The sequence below is a fragment of the Microchirus variegatus genome (genome assembly GCF_963457635.1).
Source record: "Microchirus variegatus genome assembly, chromosome: 3".
NCBI classification, from domain to species: domain Eukaryota; kingdom Metazoa; phylum Chordata; class Actinopteri; order Pleuronectiformes; family Soleidae; genus Microchirus; species Microchirus variegatus.
This window is the reverse complement of record NC_139804.1, coordinates 37,818,194-37,842,234: the sequence shown is the minus strand read 5'-3', so window position 1 is coordinate 37,842,234 and position 24,041 is coordinate 37,818,194. Positions and strand designations below refer to the sequence as shown.

The 24,041-nt window shown below is 40.3% G+C and overlaps 2 protein-coding genes across 2 annotated transcripts; both read left to right on the top strand.

Moving 5' to 3' along the window:
* Positions 1-1,550: 1,550 nt before the first annotated feature.
* Positions 1,551-2,483, top strand: LOC310924366 (odorant receptor 131-2-like; the record flags this gene model as incomplete). The annotated part of the gene is made up of 1 exon (XM_083886076.1): positions 1,551-2,483. The coding sequence occupies one exon, from the start codon at positions 1,551-1,553 to the stop codon at positions 2,481-2,483; it is 933 nt and encodes a 310-aa protein (XP_083742202.1).
* A 2,146-nt stretch (positions 2,484-4,629) lies between these two features.
* p4ha3 (prolyl 4-hydroxylase, alpha polypeptide III) lies at positions 4,630-19,314 on the top strand (the record flags this gene model as incomplete). Its single annotated transcript, XM_083887046.1, has 13 exons — positions 4,630-4,820; positions 6,247-6,401; positions 6,507-6,730; positions 9,558-9,707; positions 9,791-9,842; positions 11,008-11,165; positions 11,366-11,542; positions 13,896-13,960; positions 14,037-14,196; positions 15,431-15,493; positions 15,926-15,994; positions 18,145-18,241; positions 19,244-19,314. 13 exons carry the CDS (start codon positions 4,630-4,632, stop codon positions 19,312-19,314), a joined length of 1,632 nt encoding a protein of 543 aa, XP_083743172.1.
* Positions 19,315-24,041: the final 4,727 nt, after the last annotated feature.

Genomic DNA, 24,041 nt, shown 5'->3' with positions numbered 1-24,041 from the left:
ATTCATTTCACAATTTACTGTTTCTGCGAATGACAAAGGATGTTTGGTGATTTCTAACCAAATGAGCTTTTAATCAGATTGTGTTTCTGTGCTCATTGAATTCCTTTAATGCTGAAAAGACTTTGATTGTTTTAATCAAATGTTTATCTTCAAAACAGAACTCCTTTGTTCAAAATTGATCAGGAAATCAAGTAAAACTGGATTCATTTATATGAGTTTTAATTGTACTCTTTCTGTACTTTATATTAAACTAAATTAGAATTGTTTTATATTAAGTTTGGTTGTGTTGTGTGGAGAAATATGTTGTCCTATCTCCCTTTTTTAATCGTGCTTTTAATTGTTTTAGTTTGGGCTGCAATGATGAATCGATTATCAACCCATGACTAAATTGATCACCAAATTATTTGTTCATCCCGATTAATCAGTGTGATGATTATTCCCAGTGTTGTGCAAGTTCACACTTTTCATGAACTTGTTCACAGTTCAGTTCACCATTTCAATTTTGAACTACAGTTACAAGTTTAGTTCATATTTTTTTAGGTGATGAATGAAAATGAAAGACTGAACTTGTTTTTTTTAATTATGACTTTGAAATTCGAAATTGAGGTGGTTGACGATCGAGCTTGTTTTGTCAGCGCAGGTGGACATAACTTGCACAGAAAGGTTAGATATTTTCACCGAGATCTGGGATTTATTTACCTGTGTTTTGACTTGTGATCTGCAGTTGTGCTTTGATTGACACTCTGGGTATAAGTAAATGAAGAACCATGAGTGCGTTACTATCAAATCATTTCATTGCCTTGTTAAATTGTCAATGCTGTCGGCAGTAATATGTGTATTTCTACCTTGTTTAATGTGTACAGTGTGCTTTCCTGCTAATTTAAAGTACTTAATGGGGGGCGCCTCCATGTCCATTTTGCTTGGAGCCCCCAAATTCTTCCTTTTAATGTCCTGTCGACGCACCATCTTGGATACTGTATTTCCCCTAAATGGATCAGCTGCAGTCCCTTACCTTCCTTAAAATGGTATTCCGGCTTGCTATGCTCGTTTTTGCGCACGTGACAACGACACGCTGTTTCTCAAGTGCGAGCAGGTCGTGTCACTCGACGCATCAGGAGAAAACAAATTCCGGAAAGTTTGATTGGACCTCAACATTGACGTTCGTTGATCATCTGAACTCATTCACATTCAAGTTATTTACAAATGTGTTGCGTTCAGTTCAAAGTTCACACAAAATTGAACGCGTTCTTTTGAACTTGTTCGTGCACAACACTGGTTACTCCTGATAATGAGAAGAGGTTCTCTGAGTTTTCAGCTTCTTACATGTGAATCATTTCTGGTGTCTTTGCTCCATATAACAAAGAAATCATTAACACGGATTCATTTTGGTTGAGGAAAAACATTTTGTGACAGTTCATGGATCCAAAAACTACAGATTACTCCACGATGGCAAAAACTTGTTTGTTTTCATTGTTTTTGTTCTGCCACCAAAGCTGTAAACTGAATCCATGTTTTCCTTTTCCAGGTGCTTTAGTATTCTCGTCGTCAAAATGAAGAATCTGACCGACTTTCCCGCCAACGCCACATCCAACGGAAACCTCTCAGTGATCATTAAAGTGTGCGTGGTCGTCCCGTTCTTCTGTGTCTTCATGTGCTTCATTGCTGTCATGCTGCACATCTTTGCGTCCCACAGGCAGTTCCTGGACACGTCGCGCTACATCCTGTTCGCCTACATGCTGGTCAACGACGCGCTACAGGTCACCACGTCCGTGCTCATGTTCTTCTTCATCATGGCCCAAGTGAGGTTCGCCATCGTCTACTGCATTCCTCTGGTCTTCATATCCATCACCACGTTCCACAACACGCCTCTGATCCTGGCCACCATGTCGCTGGAGCGATACGTCGCCATCTTCTACCCGCTGCAAACCCCGGCCACGTGGCGCTCAGACCGGATGTGGATCATCATTCTGTCTCTGTGGTCCGTCAGCTGCGTCTTCATCATCATCGACTTCATCATCGTGGAGCGTGACCCCACGGTGGACGTCCTCTCCACGCCTCTGCTCTGCAAGATCGCCGTCGTCAACCCGTCTCCCATCCAGACGCTGTTCAGAGCTGCCGTGAGCATGCTCTTCTTCACGGTGGTCGCCGTCGTCATCCTCTTCACGTATGTGAGGATATTGCTGGAGACCAGGAAGCTGAGGCAGGACACGGCGTCCGTGAGCAAAGCCATGTACACGGTGATGCTGCACGGCCTCCAGCTGCTGCTGTGCATGTTGGCCTTCACTCACCCCATCAAAGAGGCTATAACGGTGCTGAACCCCGACTGGCAGCAGCAGGACGTGGCCTTTTTCAACTACTTCTGCTTCATCCTGATCCCGCGCTTCCTCAGCCCGCTCATCTACGGCTTCAGAGACCAGAGTCTCAGAGTACACATTCAAAAAAGCTTCTTCTGCTGCGCAAAGAAAGTCAAACCTCTGTCCTAACAACAACAAAACAGATTCACACATTTTCAAGACTCTGAAAGAGAGAACAAAAACCATTACTAGCCTCAGAGACTGTAGCAGATAAAAGTGACAATGTGATGATCAGGCGCAAGAAATATCAATCAAAAAAACAGTATCTTTTAAGCAAAGTCTAAATAAATCTGCATAAAATCAACTAAGACATTTTTGTTCCGTCATTTCTCCTCATGTTCTGACCTGCCATCAAGAAAAGGTTCTTGTTGCACTTTATTGTAATTATTATTATTAAATATTCTTACTCCTTGTTTTAAATAAATAAGATAATAAACATTTTACTGGGATAATTTGTGCAGTTTTACCTCATTTCTTTCCTGCAGTCTGTTCTTCTTCCACTGTCCCTTTATATTATATTATAATTTATGTTAAATATGTATATTTGTTAAAAAAAACAAAAACTCAGTCATACTTCTGGTCCAGTGCAGCGTATTATCCATCCATCCATCCATCATCTACTGCTTTATCCTCCACCAGAGGGTCTCGGGCGTATTATATATAATAATATTTGGAATGATTTCATAATTTGCCCTGTTATAATCTTATCATCATCTTGATTTTCATTAAAATCAATAAGGGCAAATGTCCATAGTCCTTGTTTTAAGTGAAAAATCTAAATTTAAGGTGATAAAACATATATTTTACCTTTATTTTGTGCAGTTGTCTCTCGTTTGTTCTGCTCTCTGTTTTTCCTCCACTGTCCCTTTATTTCAGTAGCAGTAAACAACAGACTGTAAATAAAAACCTGTCGCGACTAAACCTGTCATGATACCAACAGGCACTTTTCAATTCAACTTACAGGAGTCAACCATGAATCAGGAATGGATTCAGCCTGATTTCACCTCTGATTTCACCTCTGATGACGCACAAAGATTAGCACTGTGATTGATCCACTGCTGTTAAATATAAACCAGGTCAATCTGTGTCAGCATTCACAAGTGGAACTCCAGACAGACACAACGAAAACAAAAAGTGAATATTATATCTATCCATCTATCTATTTATCTATCAAGTAGCTAGATAGTTATCTATCTTGTTACCTAGCTAGTTATCTAGTTAACGAGATATCTATCTATATAGATAGATAGATAGATAGATAGATAGATAGATAGATAGATAGATAGATAGATAGATAGATAGATAGATAGATAGATAGATAGATAGATAGATAGATAGATAGATAGATAGATAGCAAGTAGCTAGATATTTATCTATCTTGTTAACTAGTTAGCTAGCTCGGAAGTTACCTATCTATCTATCTCTGTGAATTCTGATGTTTACTGTTTCAGTAAATGTAATTATAAGTCTTAAGCATTGTTTAATTCAATATTTTGTCAGGTTTACTTAGTTTGGGTGTGGGGCTGTTTTCTCTGCAACCATTAACTATTCCAAGTTGTGAATAAGCAGCAAAATCCTCAATATTTTTGTGATTATTTGAATGTAAAATGATCAAAACTACTATTCCTATTAATGTGAATGTGAATTTCAACGAGGCACCACCTGCAATACCTCTATAAGAGCCACCAGAGGGCAGTGCAGTGACCCACATTTACAGCTTCTTTCAAAGGCTGTTGTGCACAGCTGTCGCCTGCAGGTGTCACTGTGAGTCCGTGAACGTGCTGTAATACCCATGGGCTAAAAAAATAAATAAATTATAACATTATAACAACAAAACATAATTATAACATATGAAACAGGAAAGTCATTCATCAAATTTATGACATAAAAAAATAAAAGCATAGAAGTGGTAAATGCATTAAAGCCTACAGTGATGATGTCATGAAAATAAGAAAATTATGTTTGGAATAAAGTGTTTTGTCAGAAAAAAGAAGCAGAAACAGATGTAGAATTTTTTTTTGGACAGGCTGTGAAAGATGATCTCAGAACTGTGTGTGTGTGTGTGTGTGTGTGTGTGTGTGTGTGTGTGTGTGTGTGTGTGTGTGTGCGTGTGTGCGTGTGTGTGTGTGTGTGTGTGTGTGTGTGTGTCCCACAGAGAGACAGAGAGAAGAGCGCGTGGAAGGAAATGTCTTGAGAACAGTCCACAGTCCACACGAGGAGCTTCTTCTTCTTCTTCTTCTTCTTCTTCTTCTGCTGCTGTTGGAGGGAGAAGAAGATGATGATGAAGATGAAGATGATGATGATGACAACTTTCTTCAGCTGGAGTCTCGTGATCCTCACGTCGTCAGCAGAAATGTTCACATCACTGGTGAATGTGCATCAGCTGATCAGTGTGGAACAGAAGCTCGTCCACGACCTGAGCACATACTTAGACCACGAGCTGCACAGACTGGAGGACATCAAGCGGTGAGTGACAGACTGATATGATGAAGACCATGATGATGATGATGATGAAGATGGACTGGGTCTTTAGACAGAAAGTGATTATTTTTCAATTTTTAATTCCAATATCCATAATTATAATCCAGTCCTGTTGAATAATCTTTTTTTTAGAGGAAGTTTTCCATCAGCTTCTGAAAAGTTTTCTTCTGGAATATCTCATTAGATCAGATTAGATTAGATCAGATTATTTTAGATTTAACTGATCCATTCACATTGTTACAGCCGGAGCAAAAATATAGTATAGAATAAGTGGGAATCTCCAGAGACACCGCGATACGATATTATCACAATATTTATGTCACAATACGATATTATCACAATATTTAAGTCACAATACGATATTATCACAATATTTATGTCACAATACGATATTATCACAATATTTAAGTCACAATACGATATTATCACAATATTTAAGTCACGATACGATATTATCACAATATTTAAGTCACAATACGATATTATCACAATATTTAAGTCACAATACGATATTTTCACGTCACAATACGATATTTTCACAATATTTAAGTCACAATACGATTTTATCACAATATTTAAGTCACGATACGATATTATCACAATATTTAAGTCACAATACGATATTTTCACGTCACAATACGATATTTTCACAATATTTAAGTCACAATATGATATTACGACGATATAAGTCATGACACAATGTTATCACGATATTTATGTTGCAATTCGATATATCACGATATTTATGTCTCAATATGATAGTGTCACGATATTTATGTCACTATACTATATTATCACAATATTTAAGTCACAATATGATATTATAACGATATAAGTCATAACACAATGTTATCACGATATTTATGTCACAATTCATAAAAATGTGAAAAACAATTTCCCCACGGGGATTAATAAAGTATTCTGATTCTGATTCTGATTCTGAATTCGATATATCACGATATTTATGTCTCAATATGATATTATCAGGATGTTTAAGTCATGATTATCAATATTTAAGTCACAAGACGATATTATCATGATACTTAAGTTAGGATACGATATGATCCCGATATTTAAGTCACGATACAATATTATCACAGTATTTTATTATGATATTAAGTCACACGTTTAAGTTCTTTCTTTCTATGTAGTAGTTGTTCTTTCCTTTGAACCTGTCTATTTATTCCCTTTCCGTCTGTAATGACCATGTTTGTTCTTATTCCAGTTCACTTGTGATGTAATAATTGATAAACAACTATCTTTGTTTTACCTGGAGAACATTAAGTCGTCATGAGCTCTTGAAGAGATGCGTTTCCGTCAACACCGACACAAGTGTTTAACCCTTTGAAGCGCTCGTTCTTCTTCTTCCATATTTCATTTTAGAAACTCTGTGTAATGTTCTTCCTCACAGCTTTCATGCCAAAGTGTCTGACCTACATACTGGACTTTACAAAGGTTCGGTCACAGCGATGTCAAACCCTCTGGTGGCCTTCACCCTCATCAAGCGGCTGCAGTCCGAGTGGCTGAACGTGGTCTACAGTGACGAAGCCTTGGAGAACTCGCAAGGTTTGCTCTCAGAAACATCTGCTGCTGATGAATAAACAACCCCCTTCTTTTTCTTCTTCTCTGCTGTCAACACCCAACCTCACCTTTTGACCTCCTGCTGTCCAGCCCTCAGGTCCAGTTACGTGGAGGAAGAGGCAGAACTTCCCAAACTGGAGGACCTGCAGGGGGCAGCGCAGGCACTGATGAGGCTGCAGGACGTCTACGCTCTCCGCGTCCCGAGTCTCGTAAAGGGTCGCTTCCAAACAGTGACTAACGGCAAACCCACAGATATCCTCACTCCTGCAGTCTCTGTCCCGCTGTCTGGTGACGACTGCTTCCTGGTTGGAAAGGTAAACAAATAGATGCATGATATTGGACTTTCTTGCCGATAACGGATACCGAAAAAATACGGGTTTCCCTGCATCCAACCAGCCTTAAGTCTCTTCTGTATTGACATTAACATCACATTATTCATACTCATGTCGCAGCAGATGTAGATATACATTTTCTTTATTATCACGATATTAAGTCATTATACAATATTATTACGATATTTAAGTCACAATACGATATTATCACAATATTATGATATCTTACAAAGTTAGGATTTGATATTATCATGATATTTAAGTTCCGATACGAACCCGATATTACGATATCATATGAAGTTAGGATTTTATATTATCACGATATAAAGTAATTCTACAATATTATTACGATATTTACAGTCACAATACGATATTATCACAGTATTATGATATCATACAAAGTTAGGATTTTATATTATCATGATATTTAAGTGACAATACGATATGATCACAATATTATCACAATATTATCACGATATTTAGTCATTATACAATATTATCACGATATTTAAGTCACAGTACGATATGATCACGATATTAAGTCATTATACAATATTATCACGATATTTAAGTCACAGTAGGATATGATCACGATATTAAGTCATTATACAATATTATCATGATATTTAAGTCACAGTACAATATGGTCACGATATTATCATATTATGTCATTATACGATATTATCACGATGTTTAAGTTACAATGCGATATTATCATGATATTAGGTCATTATACAATATTATCACAGTATTTAAGTCACAATACGATATGATCACGATATTATCATGATATTAAGTCATTATACGATATTATCACGATATTTAAGTTACAATGCGATATTATCATGATATTAGGTCATTATACAATATTATCACAGTATTTAAGTCACAATACGATATTATCACGATATTAAGTCATTATACAATAATATCACAATATGATATGATCACAATAGTAAAATTGCAATATTAAAGTAAAAAGTCTCAGGATGGTAAAGTGCAGCACAGCAGCCTCATAATTGTGGTGAAAGTGAAGTTTACAGCTGGGGAAAATATACTTTTCTCTTTCCACAACTGTTAATGATTTTAATTATTATCTGAAACAAGAGCCCATTGTCTTCCCTGAAGTTCACTGTTGGAGTTAGTTTTCCCCTGGATCATTTAAAAAAAAAAAAAGAAATAAAATGAATGAAATGAAAAATGACAAAATGTTGCTGTAAGAATTTCCCTTCCTTATTAACACTCACTGTGTGGAGGGAATCCAGACGTTCAGTCTGGGAAAAGTGGAATTCTTCCAGTTTGGCATCTGGGAATCCATCTTCACGAGAAGATGAATGTACAATTATACACGTATAAAAGACGGAAAAAAATAGATTCCACTGTTTATGTACAGTGGTGATGTGTACGGGCAGGGCACTGTGTGGGAGCGTGTGTGGAAAAGACATTATCTCACACAGCAGATGTGGAGACCAGTGATTCAGGGTCTGAGCCTGACTCAACACTGCTGCTCTGCTGCTGGGATTAACACAGATTATGTGAAGTGCTCAGTGTTCCTGTGCTGTCAGTGAACGCTCTGCCTGCACATGCTTTTATTTGGCTGTAAAACTGCTCCTCAAAACCTCCAACATCTTGGAGCTTATCTGTTCCTCCAGGAGGAATTTTAAAGGGACAGTGGTTTTTTCTTTTGCAAATAATTATGCTACAATACATTATTTACCAACTATATTTAAATTCCCGACTAGGGGTGGGAATCACAGGGTACCTCACAATACGATACGTGTTACCAATAACATTGCAATATAAAAATTCTGTGATAATCAATATATTGCATGACAATCGACTAGCGATACATCACGATATCTGTCTAACTGGAGAAAACAAAATGTCAGTGAAAAAGTTAAAAGTGTAGGATTTCTCAATTTGGGCATCTCTTAAAGGTGCATTATGTAATAAATCATAAAATCCTCCTAATATGTCACAGAGACTCAGGAATAATGTTCATAACAAACTTAACTCACCAACAACAACAGTAAATAAAAGAAAAATAATAATAATAATATTTTGCAGACTGCAAATCATGTTTATGTTACCGTCTACCAATCATTGCAGTCAGTAGAGTCTCATCTGCCGAGCAACCACGGGTTGCCAGTTATGTCAGAAAAAGAAACCTCAAAAACCTAAACCTATTTTGAATTCCTTACATATGGCACATTTAACGTAGTTTTCTCCACCATTGTCCACGAGGAAGGCCGACGATACATCGCCAAATCGATATTTTGACCCACCCCTATTCCCAGCCTTCAATTTTGAAATGTATGGGTTATGGTTAGGGTTGGAATTAATTAGGGTTAGGGTTTAGTTAGGGTTAAGTGCAATTTTCCTTTGTTTCCAAATTTGAACATTTCTGGAATTGTGCAACCCCCAATCAAAGGTATGAGGCTGTGGATATGTGAAGAATCCACACATGTGCTTGTATGATGTGTAGAACTACGTTAGCTGACATCACCCTGTCCCACCATGGACCAAAACATTTTTTGACGATTGACCACGTGCTTGTCCTTGGCATCTTGGGACACAAGTTTCCCTTAACGTTAACTTTTTGTTTTCTTCACTTAAGACAGATATCGTGACGTATCGCTATGTGATTGTCTTGCAATATATTGACTTTCAGAGAATTGTTGTATCGTGAGCATTGCAGATTCCTGTCAAAATGGTTGTTCTGGTTCCGATGGGACTTGCGTGACGTCAGTTATTGGAGCTCTATCGGCTTGTCTCCCAGTGAAAGTGACCCAGGTGTTGTTCTCCATAGGTGGCCTATGAGCAGGAGGACTACTATCACTCAGTGCAGTGGCTGGAGGAGTCGGTTCAGCTCTTCAGAGGAACAGGAGGCCAGTGGAGTCCAGAGAACCAGGGAACTCTCGAGGACGCTCTGGATCACCTGGCCTTCTCTCACTTTAAAGTATGACACATCCATAATATGCACATTAGTGAAGTTAATGACCGATGACTGGATATGAACTGTGGTTTTTGTTGTTGTTTCAGACAGGAAACGTCTCCAAAGCTCTGAGTCTGTCTCAGGAGTTACTGCACCACGGTAAATCTTGTCAGACAAATTTTCCTTTGCAAGTAATAATTTTTATTGCTGCATAAAGAGCCAAGAAAAATGCTACTGACGTGTATCATACATTTATTTTGAGTGGTTGTTGAGACGACTGCAGAGGCATCAATTTCATTTCGGCTATCGTTATGTTTTAAGTGGATGGCGAGCAGTGTGCACTTCTCCGTGTGCAAGCGGGCTATCCGCATGCAACGCAGCCTGGATCATTTATTCCCAGAACTGCAGGCTGATACACAGCCTCTCTTATTACTGTGTGGCTCTCACAATAAGAGGCATAACTCAAAATATGCAGGGTGACAGAGATATTCACCTGCGGCTCGCTAATGTTAACACACGGAGCACATTACTTGCTGCTTCACAGGCGCGCCTCTCTGACATCACACACAACGCACCGTAATAATTCATTTGAAATTATAAATATATATATTTATATATATTTATAATTTGGGCTTGTATATATATAATATATATATATATATAATATATATATATATTATATATATTTATATATATATATATAAAAAAACCTTGGATTATTGTATGCATTGTACATTAAATTAATTTTTTTTGTAAAATGTTATTGTGCCTCTTTGATGAAAGTGTAAAACCACTAAAAGTATGCGCTCACCACGTCACCACCAGCGCTGTCTGGATGGCAGCTCTCAGGCACAGCAAAGTTAAAAAGGTCATGTCCATAAAAGTCTTTAATTGTTGGTTGTTTACAAGTCTGCTGTGATGGAAACATGTTCCAACTGTTCGAGCATCTGTTTCAGATCCTTCTTCATGTTTCGAGTCAGCTTTGTTGAGAAAAAGCACCAAATGTTTTTTTCCTGTCACTGAGCAAATCTGCCTTAATCCCTTATAGAGTGAGCGATATATTTACTTTTAGTTTATGTCATGTCATGACATAGTTTGTGATTCGTGGCATAATACCTAAAATTATTGACAATATTTGTTCATTCAGTAATTCTGTACACTCACCAGCCACTTTATTACATTATTTGGATTTCTAAAGTGCATTTAGTTTGCCTCTTAAAGCAGCTTTGGATTTACAAAGGAAAACAGTTTTGGTTGAGATCGGCTAAACATCCTTCAGTTGTGACTCAACGTGTGTTTTTTTTGTGTGTGTTGTTTTCCTCAGATCCGATGAACGAAAGAGTTTTGCTTAACGTCGAAAAGTACGAGAAGCTGCTGCTCGCTGCTAAACCACGTCAGAGCAGAGGATTAAAGAGGCCGACGTCCACTCATTTAAGGACCAGAGACACTTACGAGAGACTCTGCCAGACCCAAGGCTCTCAGGTATTCAAGTGACGCCATTCTGGAGGAAAAAAGTTAATGAAAGGGACCAGCGATTCATTAAATGAACAGTTAGCGTGATTTTACATTTACAAACTACATGAAAATTCCACATGTACAACACTAGTTTCCTTTGCCATAATTATTACAAAGGCGTGTACTTTGATTGTATCAATGGACGTCAGACCTTCTCCTTCCAACAGCCAATGCACTTTGAAAACCCCACGCTTTTCTGCGACTACTTCACCAACGACGACCCGGCTCTGTTGCTGCTGCCGGCGAGACGCGAGGTGCTGAGTCTGCAGCCGTACGTGGTTCTGTACCACGACTTCATCACCGACTCAGAGGCTGAGGACGTCAAGAGGCTCGCTCAGCCCGCAGTAAGTGACGGCGCTTAGAGAGAGACGCATTTTTTCGAGTTAGAGAAGAATATTGACCAAGCCTGACACGTGTCCTGACCTCACATATTTTAGGTCCAGACTATTAAAATGATGGGCTGTGGGCCATATGCGGCCCATAAACATCTTTACAGTGGCCCAGCCTGTGGTTTCACCAGAAATATCTGAAGAAATAACTTGAGAAACACTTTCTTCTGTCCCTAAAGATTCCGACAGACATTCCTACAGTAGTCTGATAGGTTTGATAGCAGTGTTAGTTTGCATACATTTACATTTAACAGAATACTTTTGTATTCTGTTAAAGGCACTTTGACATATTTCCATCCATCCATTATCTACCGCTTTATCCTCCACTTGCGGGTCGCGGGGGGGTTTTGTGTCTATCTCAGCTGACAGGGCGATAGGTGGGGTACACCCTGCACAGTTCACCAGTCCATCGCAGGGCCAGAGACAACCATTCACTCACACTCTCACACCTACGGTCAATTTAGAGTGACCAATTCACCTAATCGCCAGATTGCATGTTTTTGGACTGTGGGAGGAAGCCGGAGAACCCGGAGAAAACCCACGCACACACGGGGAGAACATGCAAACTCCTTGCAGAAAGGCCCTTGTTCCGAAGTTGTTCGAACCCCGATATTTGAGACCATATTTTTGTCTCATTTCAAAGAGAAACAAATGCTTATATTATGCACGCCTTTTGATTTTATGCACTTCATGCGACTGAAAATATTTATTAATGTGGCGTCGACGGACTGCACCGCCACTGATTGGTCAGAGAGTGTCGTCACTTTCATGAGAGCGGCATCCGCCTATGAGACGGCGTCACGGCAGTTTCGCGCAGCCGTTGCTATGACGACCCCTCCCACGTTGAGGAGGTACTATGAGGTAAAACAGAGTCGAGTGACGGCGAGTGGAAAATAATGGGCGTCAGTAAGGAGAGATTTCTATCGGCTCATTTACAGCAACTAGGAGGTTTTTGACCATAAAAACAAGTTAATGTATGTAAGTAGACCTCCATAACTAACATATATGTGCAACAGGACCACTCTATGTGACCTTTAACACCATATTTTCAAAAAAGCAATGAAAAAGTGATTTAAATTGACCGAGCCTGAGCTGATTTCTGGATTTTTGTCCGTTCTAATTGCACTTGGCATTTATGTGCAGTTTGGAAATTAAAGGAAAATGTGAAACATTATTGTTGTTGACGTGTAGGGATGAAGGATTCTCTTACTGCTCGGCCAACCTTGCACCTTTTCCATCTGGAAAAATCCTGGAATGACCCTATGTGGAAGAAGAGTTGGCCCACTTCCAAACATTTAGCTTGACTTAAAGGAATGAAGGGATTCATTACAAAGAAAACCTGTGTCTCACTGTGTCCCTGAGCTGAGTTCCTCTGATAAATACTCAGTCTTCATCTTAAAATGAAACTTTACTGAAAGCTGCAGCGCTGCAGAGTCCTCACGGTTTGCTGACTCACTCAAAGTTAATACTTGGTGGATTAAATCAACCTCTACCATATAGTTTCTGTGAGGTTTTGGCATTTTTTCAATGACTTTTCCGTCTTTTCCGCGCTCACATGGAAACCCCTTCACTTATTTCATCGTTTTGTCAGTGTGTGGTTTGATTAAAAGCAGACTCAGGGAATGTTGTTAGTTTGGAGCTGCAATCGCTAACCATGAGTTTCGTTTACGCTCAGTTTATGTATTGATCCTCTGAACAATGGAGAGCTGGTTTGGGGTAACAGTGCTGCCTTTGTGTGGGCTTTTATTAAAAACTCATGTGTGAAATTGGCAATTTTTCAGTCTCTCATAGAGCAGGGTTAAAACAATGTTTTATTTTCCTGATTTTTATTGATTTTTATTCGTGATACCCAGCCCCAGTATCCTAACTCTTTTGGACAGGTTTATTTTTGTTTTAGTGCCTTTGGCATATAATGATGTAATGTATCTACAGTAGTTATATTAGGTATAATCAGAAATTTGATGTGAACATTTCATGCAAAGATTCAACCCAAGGAGTTTTACAAAGTCAAAGGAATCCAAACAAGCAATGAAGCTGAAATAAAAACTCTAAAATCAGGGGTGACATAAGCAAAAAAGCATGTTTTAAGTCTCTGATATCCAAATCACACACTCAGCTTTAAGGCTGAACTATTTTGCTCCAAAACGTGCTTTTGAAAACCTATTTCCTCTCATCTGCTGCTCTCAGTTGTCATAGAAACATGTTTTTTTCATGCTCACACTTTGTCAGGGCTTGCAGCAGACTGTCAAAGTTTGACTCCTTCAAAAATCACAAACACAAGATTCTCTTTTTTGTCTATGCAAACTAGTTGAGAAGGTCTGTGGTGGCAGCTGGAGAGAATCAAGCGTCAGTGGCATATCGCATCAGCAAGAGGTACGTACTAAAGTATTTACTTTTAAGTTATTTAATTCACAAGAATGTAAATGCATTACTGATGTCTTATTTGCAGTGCATGGTTGAAGAATACAGCTCATCCCATCGTTGGGAGGCTGGACCAGAGGATCTCGATGCTCACAGGTCTGAATGTGCAGCATCCATACAGCGAGTATCTCCAAGTGGTCAATTATGGGATCGGCGGCCATTATGAACCTCACTTTGACCATGCGACAGTAAGTTCACTGTTAAACAACTTCCAAAACTCTGAATGAATGCTTTATATGGAACAACCATTCACTCTCACTCACATTCATATCTATGGACAGTTAAAGGTGCCATATGTAAGAATGTGGCCAAAAACAGTTACTACATTCAAATTCAAAATACCGAGGTCTTTTAGGTTTCGTTTTCTGACGTAACTGGCAACCCGTGGTTGCTCAGCAGCTGAGACTCTACAGACTGCAATGATTGGTAGACGGTGGTAGGTGGCGCCACATGCCAAAACATGATTTCAAAACATAAACATGATTTGCAGTCTGCAAAATATTTGTTTTAATGCAAATATTTTGTCTGTACTGTTGTTGTTGGTGAGTTCAGTTTGTTATATGAACATTATTCCTGAGTCTGTGACATATTAGGAGGATTTTATGATTTATTTCATAATGCACCTTTAACCTGATCCTCACTCTGCATGTGTTTGAACTGTGGGAAGAAGCTGTAGGAACCGGAAAAATTGATGTATTAGGGTATTAAACATATTAGGCTCCATTAGGTGTTCCATTTACATTGGAGGTTGGAAGTCGGAACTAGTAAGACAGAAGTGCAATAAACGTTAAAAATTGTTTTGTTTTCTTTACTATTGACACGAGCCATCTTGGAACCCTATGTTGAAATTTTTGTGAGATTTTGTCCAACTTATCCTCAACTTGGAAATTCCAAACAACTAGAACGTAAATTCTCCATGGTTACGGTTTTCTTCATTGTCTGAGCACGCTACAGGGGACAGTTGACGGAGATGTACGTAACGTGGACCTGAAAAGTATGACCAGGACCTTAAGTTTCTTCCTGCTTTTTACCAAATGAATTGCCAGTGTGTACCTTACCACTATATTGTATACACTGATGATGCAATAGAACTATAAACAGTTAGCCTTTTTTTGATATACATATAACTGATTACCATACATTTTGACTAACTATACCAATTCTATAAACAGTTCACACATTTCCACTTTCATATATCTCTTTAAGGAAGATTTTAAACTAATTTGTGTTTGTATTTTCTCTTTTTGCTCCAATTCCTTCCATAAATTTACGTCACACTTTTACTCCCCCGTCAATAATCATCCTTCTTTGAACATTATGTATAAAACAGTATGTCGTTTTGAAGTAGATCATTCCTTGTGTTGTTCATTATATGCGTCACTGTAAATCTCTGTAAATTTTGCATCTTGTTGTTGTTCACAGTCTCCTTCCAGTCCTGTGTACAATCTGAAGGCTGGGAATCGAGTGGCGACCTTTATGATATATGTGAGTGGAGTCTGACTCTGACCATCGGCTGACCTGGTAATGAACCACACAGCAGCCACAGGTTCTTGGGCAGGTTCCTGTTGGCTGATCTGAGGTCTGAATTAAAAATAAAGACGTCAAGCTTTCAACCAATGCAGAGGAAGCGCTCGGAGAATGCAAAAACCTACTCCATGGCTGCACAGTTTCCCACAGAATAGAATAGATCTTTTAAATTATGGAATTATTATGAATAAAGAAATAATTAACACTACTGCAAACAAAATCAGCACATTTCAGTATAAATAAGAGGAATACTATGCAAGGAAAACGCAGTGACAGCAAACAGAACAGCTATTTGTGAGGCTTTGAAAGCACCTCAGCAGAGAATGTTGATAATAACAGGGAAACATAACAGACAGCGCTGAAGGAATGTCCTTTTTCTTCCCCCCACAGCTCAGCTCTGTCGAGGCAGGTGGATCCACCGCCTTCATCTACGCCAACTTCAGCGCTCCTGTCGTCGAGGTAAGCGAAGCGTCTCCGTGTCACAACTTCAAGCTCTCTCTCGTTTTGTTCCCTGTTTTGGCCTCAGGCTGGATTGTCATCACCCCACTCACATTTTCTGGTGCAGCTCCAAACATGTCAGACGTTTGGATCGTTGCAACATCAGCCACAAGGTTTCTCTCTCTCCCCCCCCCCCCTTTTTTTTCTTCTTTTTTTTTAAATGACAGTTCTGCGGTCGTCGAGCCTCAGTGGAGGTTGAGGCTCTTTGCAGATGATTAATGAGCCACAGTTGGAAGTTCACTGCGTCATTCCTGGAGTTTAACCCTTCGTCTTTCATCTCACTCTCTGGCTGTTTACACAGAAAAGAACTGAAACTCTAACCATCCATTATCTATCGCTTTAGGTGCTGAGCCTATCTCAGCTGACCTATAGAGACAAACAGCCATTCACTCTCACTCTCACACCTATTTAGAGTGAACAATTCACCTAATCCCCAAATCTGCATGTTTTTGGAGTGGGAGAAAACCCACTCACACACAGGGAGAACATGCAAACTCCATGCAGAAAGGCCATTATTCCAACCGGGGCTTAAACCTTGGTCTTCTTGCTGCAAAGGCAAGAGTGCTAACCACTATGCTAACCGTGTGGCCTAACTGAAACGTGTTAAGTAATAAAAAAAAAAAGAAAAATACCTATAATTTGTCATTATGTTCACCTCTTGAAAACAAAATATTGATTCTGTAACTCTACACAGCCTCCAACTAGACTGAAAAGTGTGCAGAACAAACTTGTCTATATAGAAATAGGTGGATGACGAAATTTTACGTAACGCGTACCTCGTGGACACGTGGAAAATTTACATCCCGACACTTGGATCCACTGTATCTAAAAAAAACTCTCTTTACCTGCTTCGAATTATTACCATCTTAAGCCCAGTTTATACTCCTGCGTAAAGTGCTCTACGTAGGTTACGCAGAGTCCTCTGCGTCGACGGATAGCCTGTCAGAGCCTTTGCGTCGTCTCAAGCTGCAAATATTTTTTAAGTGTCCGTCACTCCGTCAAGGGACAACGGAGACAGCAAGGGCTGTGATTGGTCCTCAGGACAGGCCGAGCTGGCGCTGCTCTGTGCCGGTCACAGTGAGCACCGAGCGTCCACAGAGGTGGAGCTGATCACCGCCGACAACGTCGCTGTCAAACTATAAATACGTCATATCTTAACACACACAGCACATGTTTAGACTCTAAATGGCTCATTTCTCGCCTCTAATTATCTTAAAACTGCATTTCTGGGACACAGAAAAGTGAGAAACGGCCACTGTTTCAATGTTATTCCGCTGCAACAACAACAACAGTCTTTCTCTCTCGGTCGCCATTGCTCACTGTAGCCAAAAGCACAACAACCTTGCGTAGCGACCCCTAGTGATCGGGCGGGTTACGCAGTCGGATAACGCATTACGCAGTCGGAGAAGTATAATGTGGCCTTTACATAAACATGACAACATTTCTCCTGATGTCGCTGAGATAAACGTATCTGAACGTGTTCAACGGGACTGAACCATGTTACATTTTAGTATTTGCCAAATCAGTAATCTGAAATGACCTTTTTTAAAAGAGATAGGGATTTCTTGAAAATGTAGATATATTAGTGGGTAGATTCTTACCATACGTTAAAGGGGAATATACTTCGGTAATCGCCTACCCATCATAAAACGTAGGTAGGCGTTTTATGATGGGTCTGTTGAATCTGTCAAAAACTGCAGACAGGATGTTGCTAACAGAAGGAGGGACCGTATCTATGTTCCCCGGGTCCTATGTTCCCCGCTTTGTATGTGACCGGGGAACATAGGACCCTTTCTCTAAAAAAGGGTCCTATGTTCCCCACTGTTCACCCAAAAGGACCCGGGGAACATAGGACCCTACCCCTTACCCTAACCCCAACCCTAACCCTTTACCCTGGAGCTCCACACCCAGGCTTCCACAAAGTGGGGAACATAGGACCCTTTTTTTTAAAAAAGGTCCGATGCTCCCCAATCGGGGAACATAGGACCCGGGGAACATAGGTATGACCCCCATAAGGGAATAAACACATACACCGATGAAAACATAACCCACATAGTGGAGGTAATCGCCAAAAGTCAACTTTTCTCATATCATACATGTGTTTTTCACAGAAAGCTGCCATCTTCTGGTGGAACCTCCACAGAAATGGTCAAGGTGACTTCGACACGCTGCACGCCGGCTGTCCTGTTCTGATTGGAGACAAGTGGGGTAAGAGTCAGGTGACGAGTCGGAGCTCTTGTGTAAAACCGTCTTTTTACTTGTCTTAATAAGAAGGAGCTTGGTCGTCTGCAGACTGTCCAGAATTCTGCAGCTAGTCTTTTTGAGTGCTGCACAGGTCACTGACAGCTCATCCTGGGAGGAAAACATCTGCTGCCGCTTGGCTCAGTCCGTCAGAGCCCTAAAACTTAAATTAGCCAAAGGAAATGAATCATCACAAAGTAGCTGCGGAAGAATTTGGAGGCTGTGATTCGTCAGGAATGAGTTCAGCTACCGTGTGCTAACTCCTTTGTTAATACGACTTTGTTCTCGTAGCATTACAACGTTATTCTCGTAATATTACAACGTTATACTTGTAATATTACGACTTTATTCTCGTAATATTACGACAAAGTCATATTACTACAAGAATAAAGTTGTAATATATATAACGACTTTTTTCTAATTTTACAACTTTTTCCTTGAGGTAATATGACTTTATTCTTGTAATATTACGACTTTGTTCTCGTAGTAATACGTCTTTATTCTTGTAATATTACAACGTTATTCTTGTAATATTACAACTTTATTCTCATAGTAATACGACTTTATTCTCATATTACAACTTTTTTCTCATATTACGACTTTGTTCTGCTAGTAATTCGACTTTATTCTCATAATATTACGACTTTATTCTCATATTGCAATTTTATTCTCATATTACGACTTTGTTCTCGTAGTAATACAACTTTATTCTCCTAATATTACGACTTTATCCTAGTAGTAATACGACTTTATTTGCATATTAAGACTTTGTTCTCGTAACATTCTGACTTTATTCTCATAATATTACGACGTTAATCTCGTAATATTACAACTTTATTCTTCTAATATTGAGACTTTATTCTCGAAAGATGTTGTTTTCTTTGTTGTTTGGGCCCAATACTCTGTCGTAGAAACTACTGAAAAATGTACAGAACATTTAACATATTTGTGTTTGTCTCTATGTTCCAGTGGCGAACAAATGGATCCACGAGCACGGTCAGGAGTTCCACCGTCGCTGTAGCCTGAACCCTGAAGAGTGAGAGCGGGTGGAGAATTTGTTCCGGGTCCCTTGGGGCAAACGAGTGCAGGAGCCAGCCTCTGATTTTAGAGGCACCAAGACCAAGAGAGTGAACATGCAGTCAGGGCGGGGGTGAGAAGAGAGAAGAGAGAGGGGGGAGGCTGCATCTGGAGCCTGGAGCTCGCAGTGAACACGCCGAGGGGCGGGGCAGAAGTTGGCAATGGGCCCCGAGAGGCCAAATACTGTTCCTGCAGATGGAAAGAGGCCTCTGCTTCTACCTCTGCACACTGTGACGCTTTCAGTTAACTGTGTCAGGGTTTTTTTTTTAACCTCCTGCTGCAGCTGTTTTTTTTTTATTAATTCCTAAAATCAGTCACTTCAAATTCGCAAAAGATACTTCAGAAAAATACGTCCTTCATTGATATAGTGCTTTTAAAGTGTGCACAAAGACACTTTACATATCTCATTAAAAGGCATTCAATCAAACCCAGGAAACCAAGAAAACGCACAATTTCACGCAGAGGATTTTGTGCAGGGATCACACAAGTGTTTGTTTGTGAGACTTTGGCTGAAACACTGCCTTGTTGGGTCATCTCCGACCACAAGTTATGAGTCAGTCACTGTCAACATTTGAAGGATTTCTAGGATTTTTTTTTTTTTTTTTGTCACGTGTACAGAGACAGATGTGCGGTGAGGAATGAGGAACACGCCTTGTCTTGTTACTGTGCAAAACATAACCGCGCATCGGATATTGAATATAAAATTGTAACAAATCATGTATCATTACATTTACACAGTCATGCAACACTTGAGTGATTGTTAATGTATTTCTCATTAATGATTAAAGCTGCCATATGTAAGCATGTGGCCACAAACGGTTACCACATTCAAATTCAAAACACCGAGGTCTTTTAGGTTTCCTTTTTCTGGCAACCCGTGGTTGCTCGGCAGCTGAGACTCTACTGACTGCAATGATTGGTAGACGGCGGTAGGTGGCGCCACATGATGCCAAAACATGATTTCAAATGATAAACATGATTTGCAGTCTGTAAAATATATTTTTTAATGCAAATATTTTGTCTGTACTGTTTGATTAGGAGGATTGATTAATCATTAGCTATTCATAATTAAACCATTAGCCAATGGTTCGATGTTAGCTAAAGGTTAATTAATAATTACTTTATTGTAACTTGTAATTAGTGAACTAATATTTAAAGGTGCATTATGTAATAAATGATAAAATCCTCCTAATATGTCACAGAGACTCAGGAATAATGTTCATATAACAAACTGAACTCACCAACAACAACAGTACAGACAAAATATTTGCATTTAAAAATATATTTTGCAGACTGCAAATCATGTTTATGTTTTGAAATCATGTTTTGGCGTCATGTGGCGCCACCTACCGCCGTCTACCAATCATTGCAGTCAGTAGAGTCTCAGCTGCCGAGCAACCGCGGGTTGCCAGTTACGTCTGAGCTACAATGGTGGAGAAAACAAAACCTAAAAGACCTTGGTATTTTGAATTTGAGTGTAGTTACCGTTTTTGGCCACATTCTTAAATATGGCGCCTTTGACTAATGACTAATTAACCATTAAGTAATGATGGTAAATAATTAGTTTCCCATGCACGTTTATTTAACTATGAATGGGGCTTTGGGTGAGTGTGCATTAACACAACTAGACAGGGAACATGTGTGACAAAAAATGTTTAGTCAATGAAAAAATTAATAATGATCGGATCATGGTTAATTAGTCGTTATTGAACAATAAGTCCGTGGTTAGTCATTTTGACGATGAGTGAACACTGAGTTTTCACCGTGTGAGACTCAGTGTAATGTGATGTGTGTCTCACCAACCATCACATGGAGCAAATGAATCACACGTGTCCTCCTCCTCCACCGACTGAGCTCAAGAGTTTCATCAGCTCGACCGGTGACTGTGAACAACGTCTGTTCCACATTACGCGTCTGAACTCCACACCACCACCGCTGTGTGAATGCCACGCAAGTATCGTGAAATATCGAAGTCTGATTGAGTCGTAAAAAAAACCAAAAGCTCATTCTCACGAGCGAGCTTCTCCGTGTGTGACTTTTCTTGTTGCGACCTGCTTTAATTTACCTGATTTACATGTTCCAAAAAAAGTTCCCCTGTGAACTGTGATTCCTGCTTGTACTGTACGTCTCCCTGCTGATAAATGTGAGATTTGTGACATTTAAAGCACAATTTTAACTACATTTCGATGCCAATAACACAATAAATATCACACTGGACTTGTTACCATGGTGTTATTGTGACAATTTGATAAGGTAGGTACATTCCGATATTGTGAAAGTGGTGTTTGCAGCGTCTTTGATGGACGTGTTATCTTTTTCACAGTAGGGTCTTAGAATCTGAACCCCCAGTTTTCCCTCTCACAATTCAAAGTACTTCTTTCTGCTCTCTTCTCTCTCACTCACTGTTGCCATGGTCACCACAACAAACATGGCTGCAGAGGCACTCGTTGCTAAGCAAGAGCATAGTTCATACGACCCGAGGCTCACATGACGACCTCACAGGTCGAGATCGACACACACACAGAGTTCAAACAGTGACTCGGCACATTTTGCCCAAAATACCTTTTTCATTCAGAGGGAAAAAAAGAAAGTATAAATAAAAATAAAGGCTTGTTTAAATTAAAAAAAAGAGTGAGTGAGTGACAGATTCACTGCTCAGCAAAAAAAGAAAAACTGTGCAAAAACTAAGTAAAACAGAAATCCAAGAAAAAAGGAAAACTATTTACAACAGTCATAGAAAGACGAGTGCTTCCCTCTGCTGGTGATGTTGAAGAACGCACGTTATTTCAATTGTAAATGGTTTACTGAAGAGAAAACTGAGATTTAAATGTGTAGAGCACGTGTCAAACTCAAGGCCCGGGGCCCAGATGTGGCCCGCCACGTCATTTTATGTGGCCCGCGAGTGATTAATTGGTCTTAAAAATCTGAGTTAAAGGTGCATTATGTAATAAATCTAAATCAACTGGCCATAAAATCCTCCTAATATGTCACAGAGAATAATGTTCATATAACAAACTGAACTCACCAACAACAACAATACAGCCTGGCGCCTTTAAAATAGGTCTATGCTGCTTTAAGGCGTGCGTTAGACCATAAACTACATTTCCCACAATGCATGGCGATTGCTTTACCTGCAAAGTGACAGCAGTAGATCGCAGTGTGTTTTTCAAGAAACACCATCGTGGACCAGGTTACATCTATAATGCATCATATTTGTAACCTGAATAAGTAATAAATACAGAAAGTTATTTAGCAATATGTTGGGGAGTAGTTACCTTTATTTTACTTTTGGCTACATTTAGTTTCATTTATTCTATATGACATCTGGCCCTTTGAGGGTAACCATTATGCTGATGTGGCCCTCAGTGAAAATGAGTTTGACACCCCTATAGTATAGAGAGCTAAATGTAGAGGGGAAAAAGGTTTAAGTGTGGAGCGGTATGAGGAGCATCACTGGCTACAAACCATCTGGTAGCCAGACAATAGGAGGTGGTACTGAACGAGCCAACGAGCTGAATCTGTTCTTCAACAGATTTGATGAAAGGGCTCCGGACTACCCCTCCCCCAGCTCCTCCACAACCATTCACCTCCAAACCTCCAGCCCTGCTGACACCCCTCCCCCTCAACTCCTTCCTGACTTTACCCTACCTGTCCCACCTACCCCCCCGCCATCACCTTCCCCCCCACCCCCCCGCCATCACCTTTCCCACCCCCCCCATCAACACACACAGCAGACAGACCTTCACTGCAGAGCAGGTGAGGAAGGAGCTCTGCAGACTCCGCCCGGGCAAGGCAGCTGGTCCCGACGGTGTCAGCCCGAGGGTCCTCAAAACATGTGCGACCCAGCTGAGCGGAGTCCTGCAGTACATCTTCAACCTCAGCATGAGTCTGGAGAGGGTCCCGGTGCTGTGGAAGACATCCTGCCTGGTACCAGTACCGAAGAAGGTGCGTCCCAGCACCTCCAAAGACTACAGACCGGTGGCGCTGACGTCACACTTGATGAAGTCCCTGGAGAGGCTGGTCCTGTCACTTCTTCGGCCCCTGGTCAGCTCATCACTAGACCCTCTACAGTTTGCCTACCAGCCGAGACTGGGTGTGGAGGACGCCATCATCTTCCTGCTCCACCGTGCCTGCGCCCACCTGGACAGACCGGGATGCACTGTGAGAATCATGTTCATGGACTTCTCCAGTGCGTTCAATACCATCCGGCCTGCTCTGCTGGGGAGTAAGCTGACGGCGATGCAGGTGGACCCTCCCCTGGTTTCCTGGATTACGGACTATTTGACGGGTCGACCACAGTATGTCAGACTGCAGGATGGTGTGTCTGACACTGTGGTCAGCAGCACTGGGGCTCCACAGGGAACTGTTCTTTCCCCCTTTCTGTTCACCCTGTACACCTCAGACTTTCAGTTCCTCTCTGAGTCCTGCCACCTGCAGAAGTTTGCTGATGACTCTGCAATTGTTGGCTGTGTCAGTGAGGGGAAGGAGGAGGAGTACAGGGGCGTCGTGGACTCCTTCGTCGACTGGTGTGGAGCTAATCATCTGATTCTCAACTCCACCAAGACTAAGGAGCTAGTGGTAGATTTCCGCAGGAGGAAATCTACCCCCACACCCATCTCCATCAACGGTGTGACTGTTGATGTTGTCCAGGATTACAAGTACCTTGGAGTATACCTGGACAATAAACTGG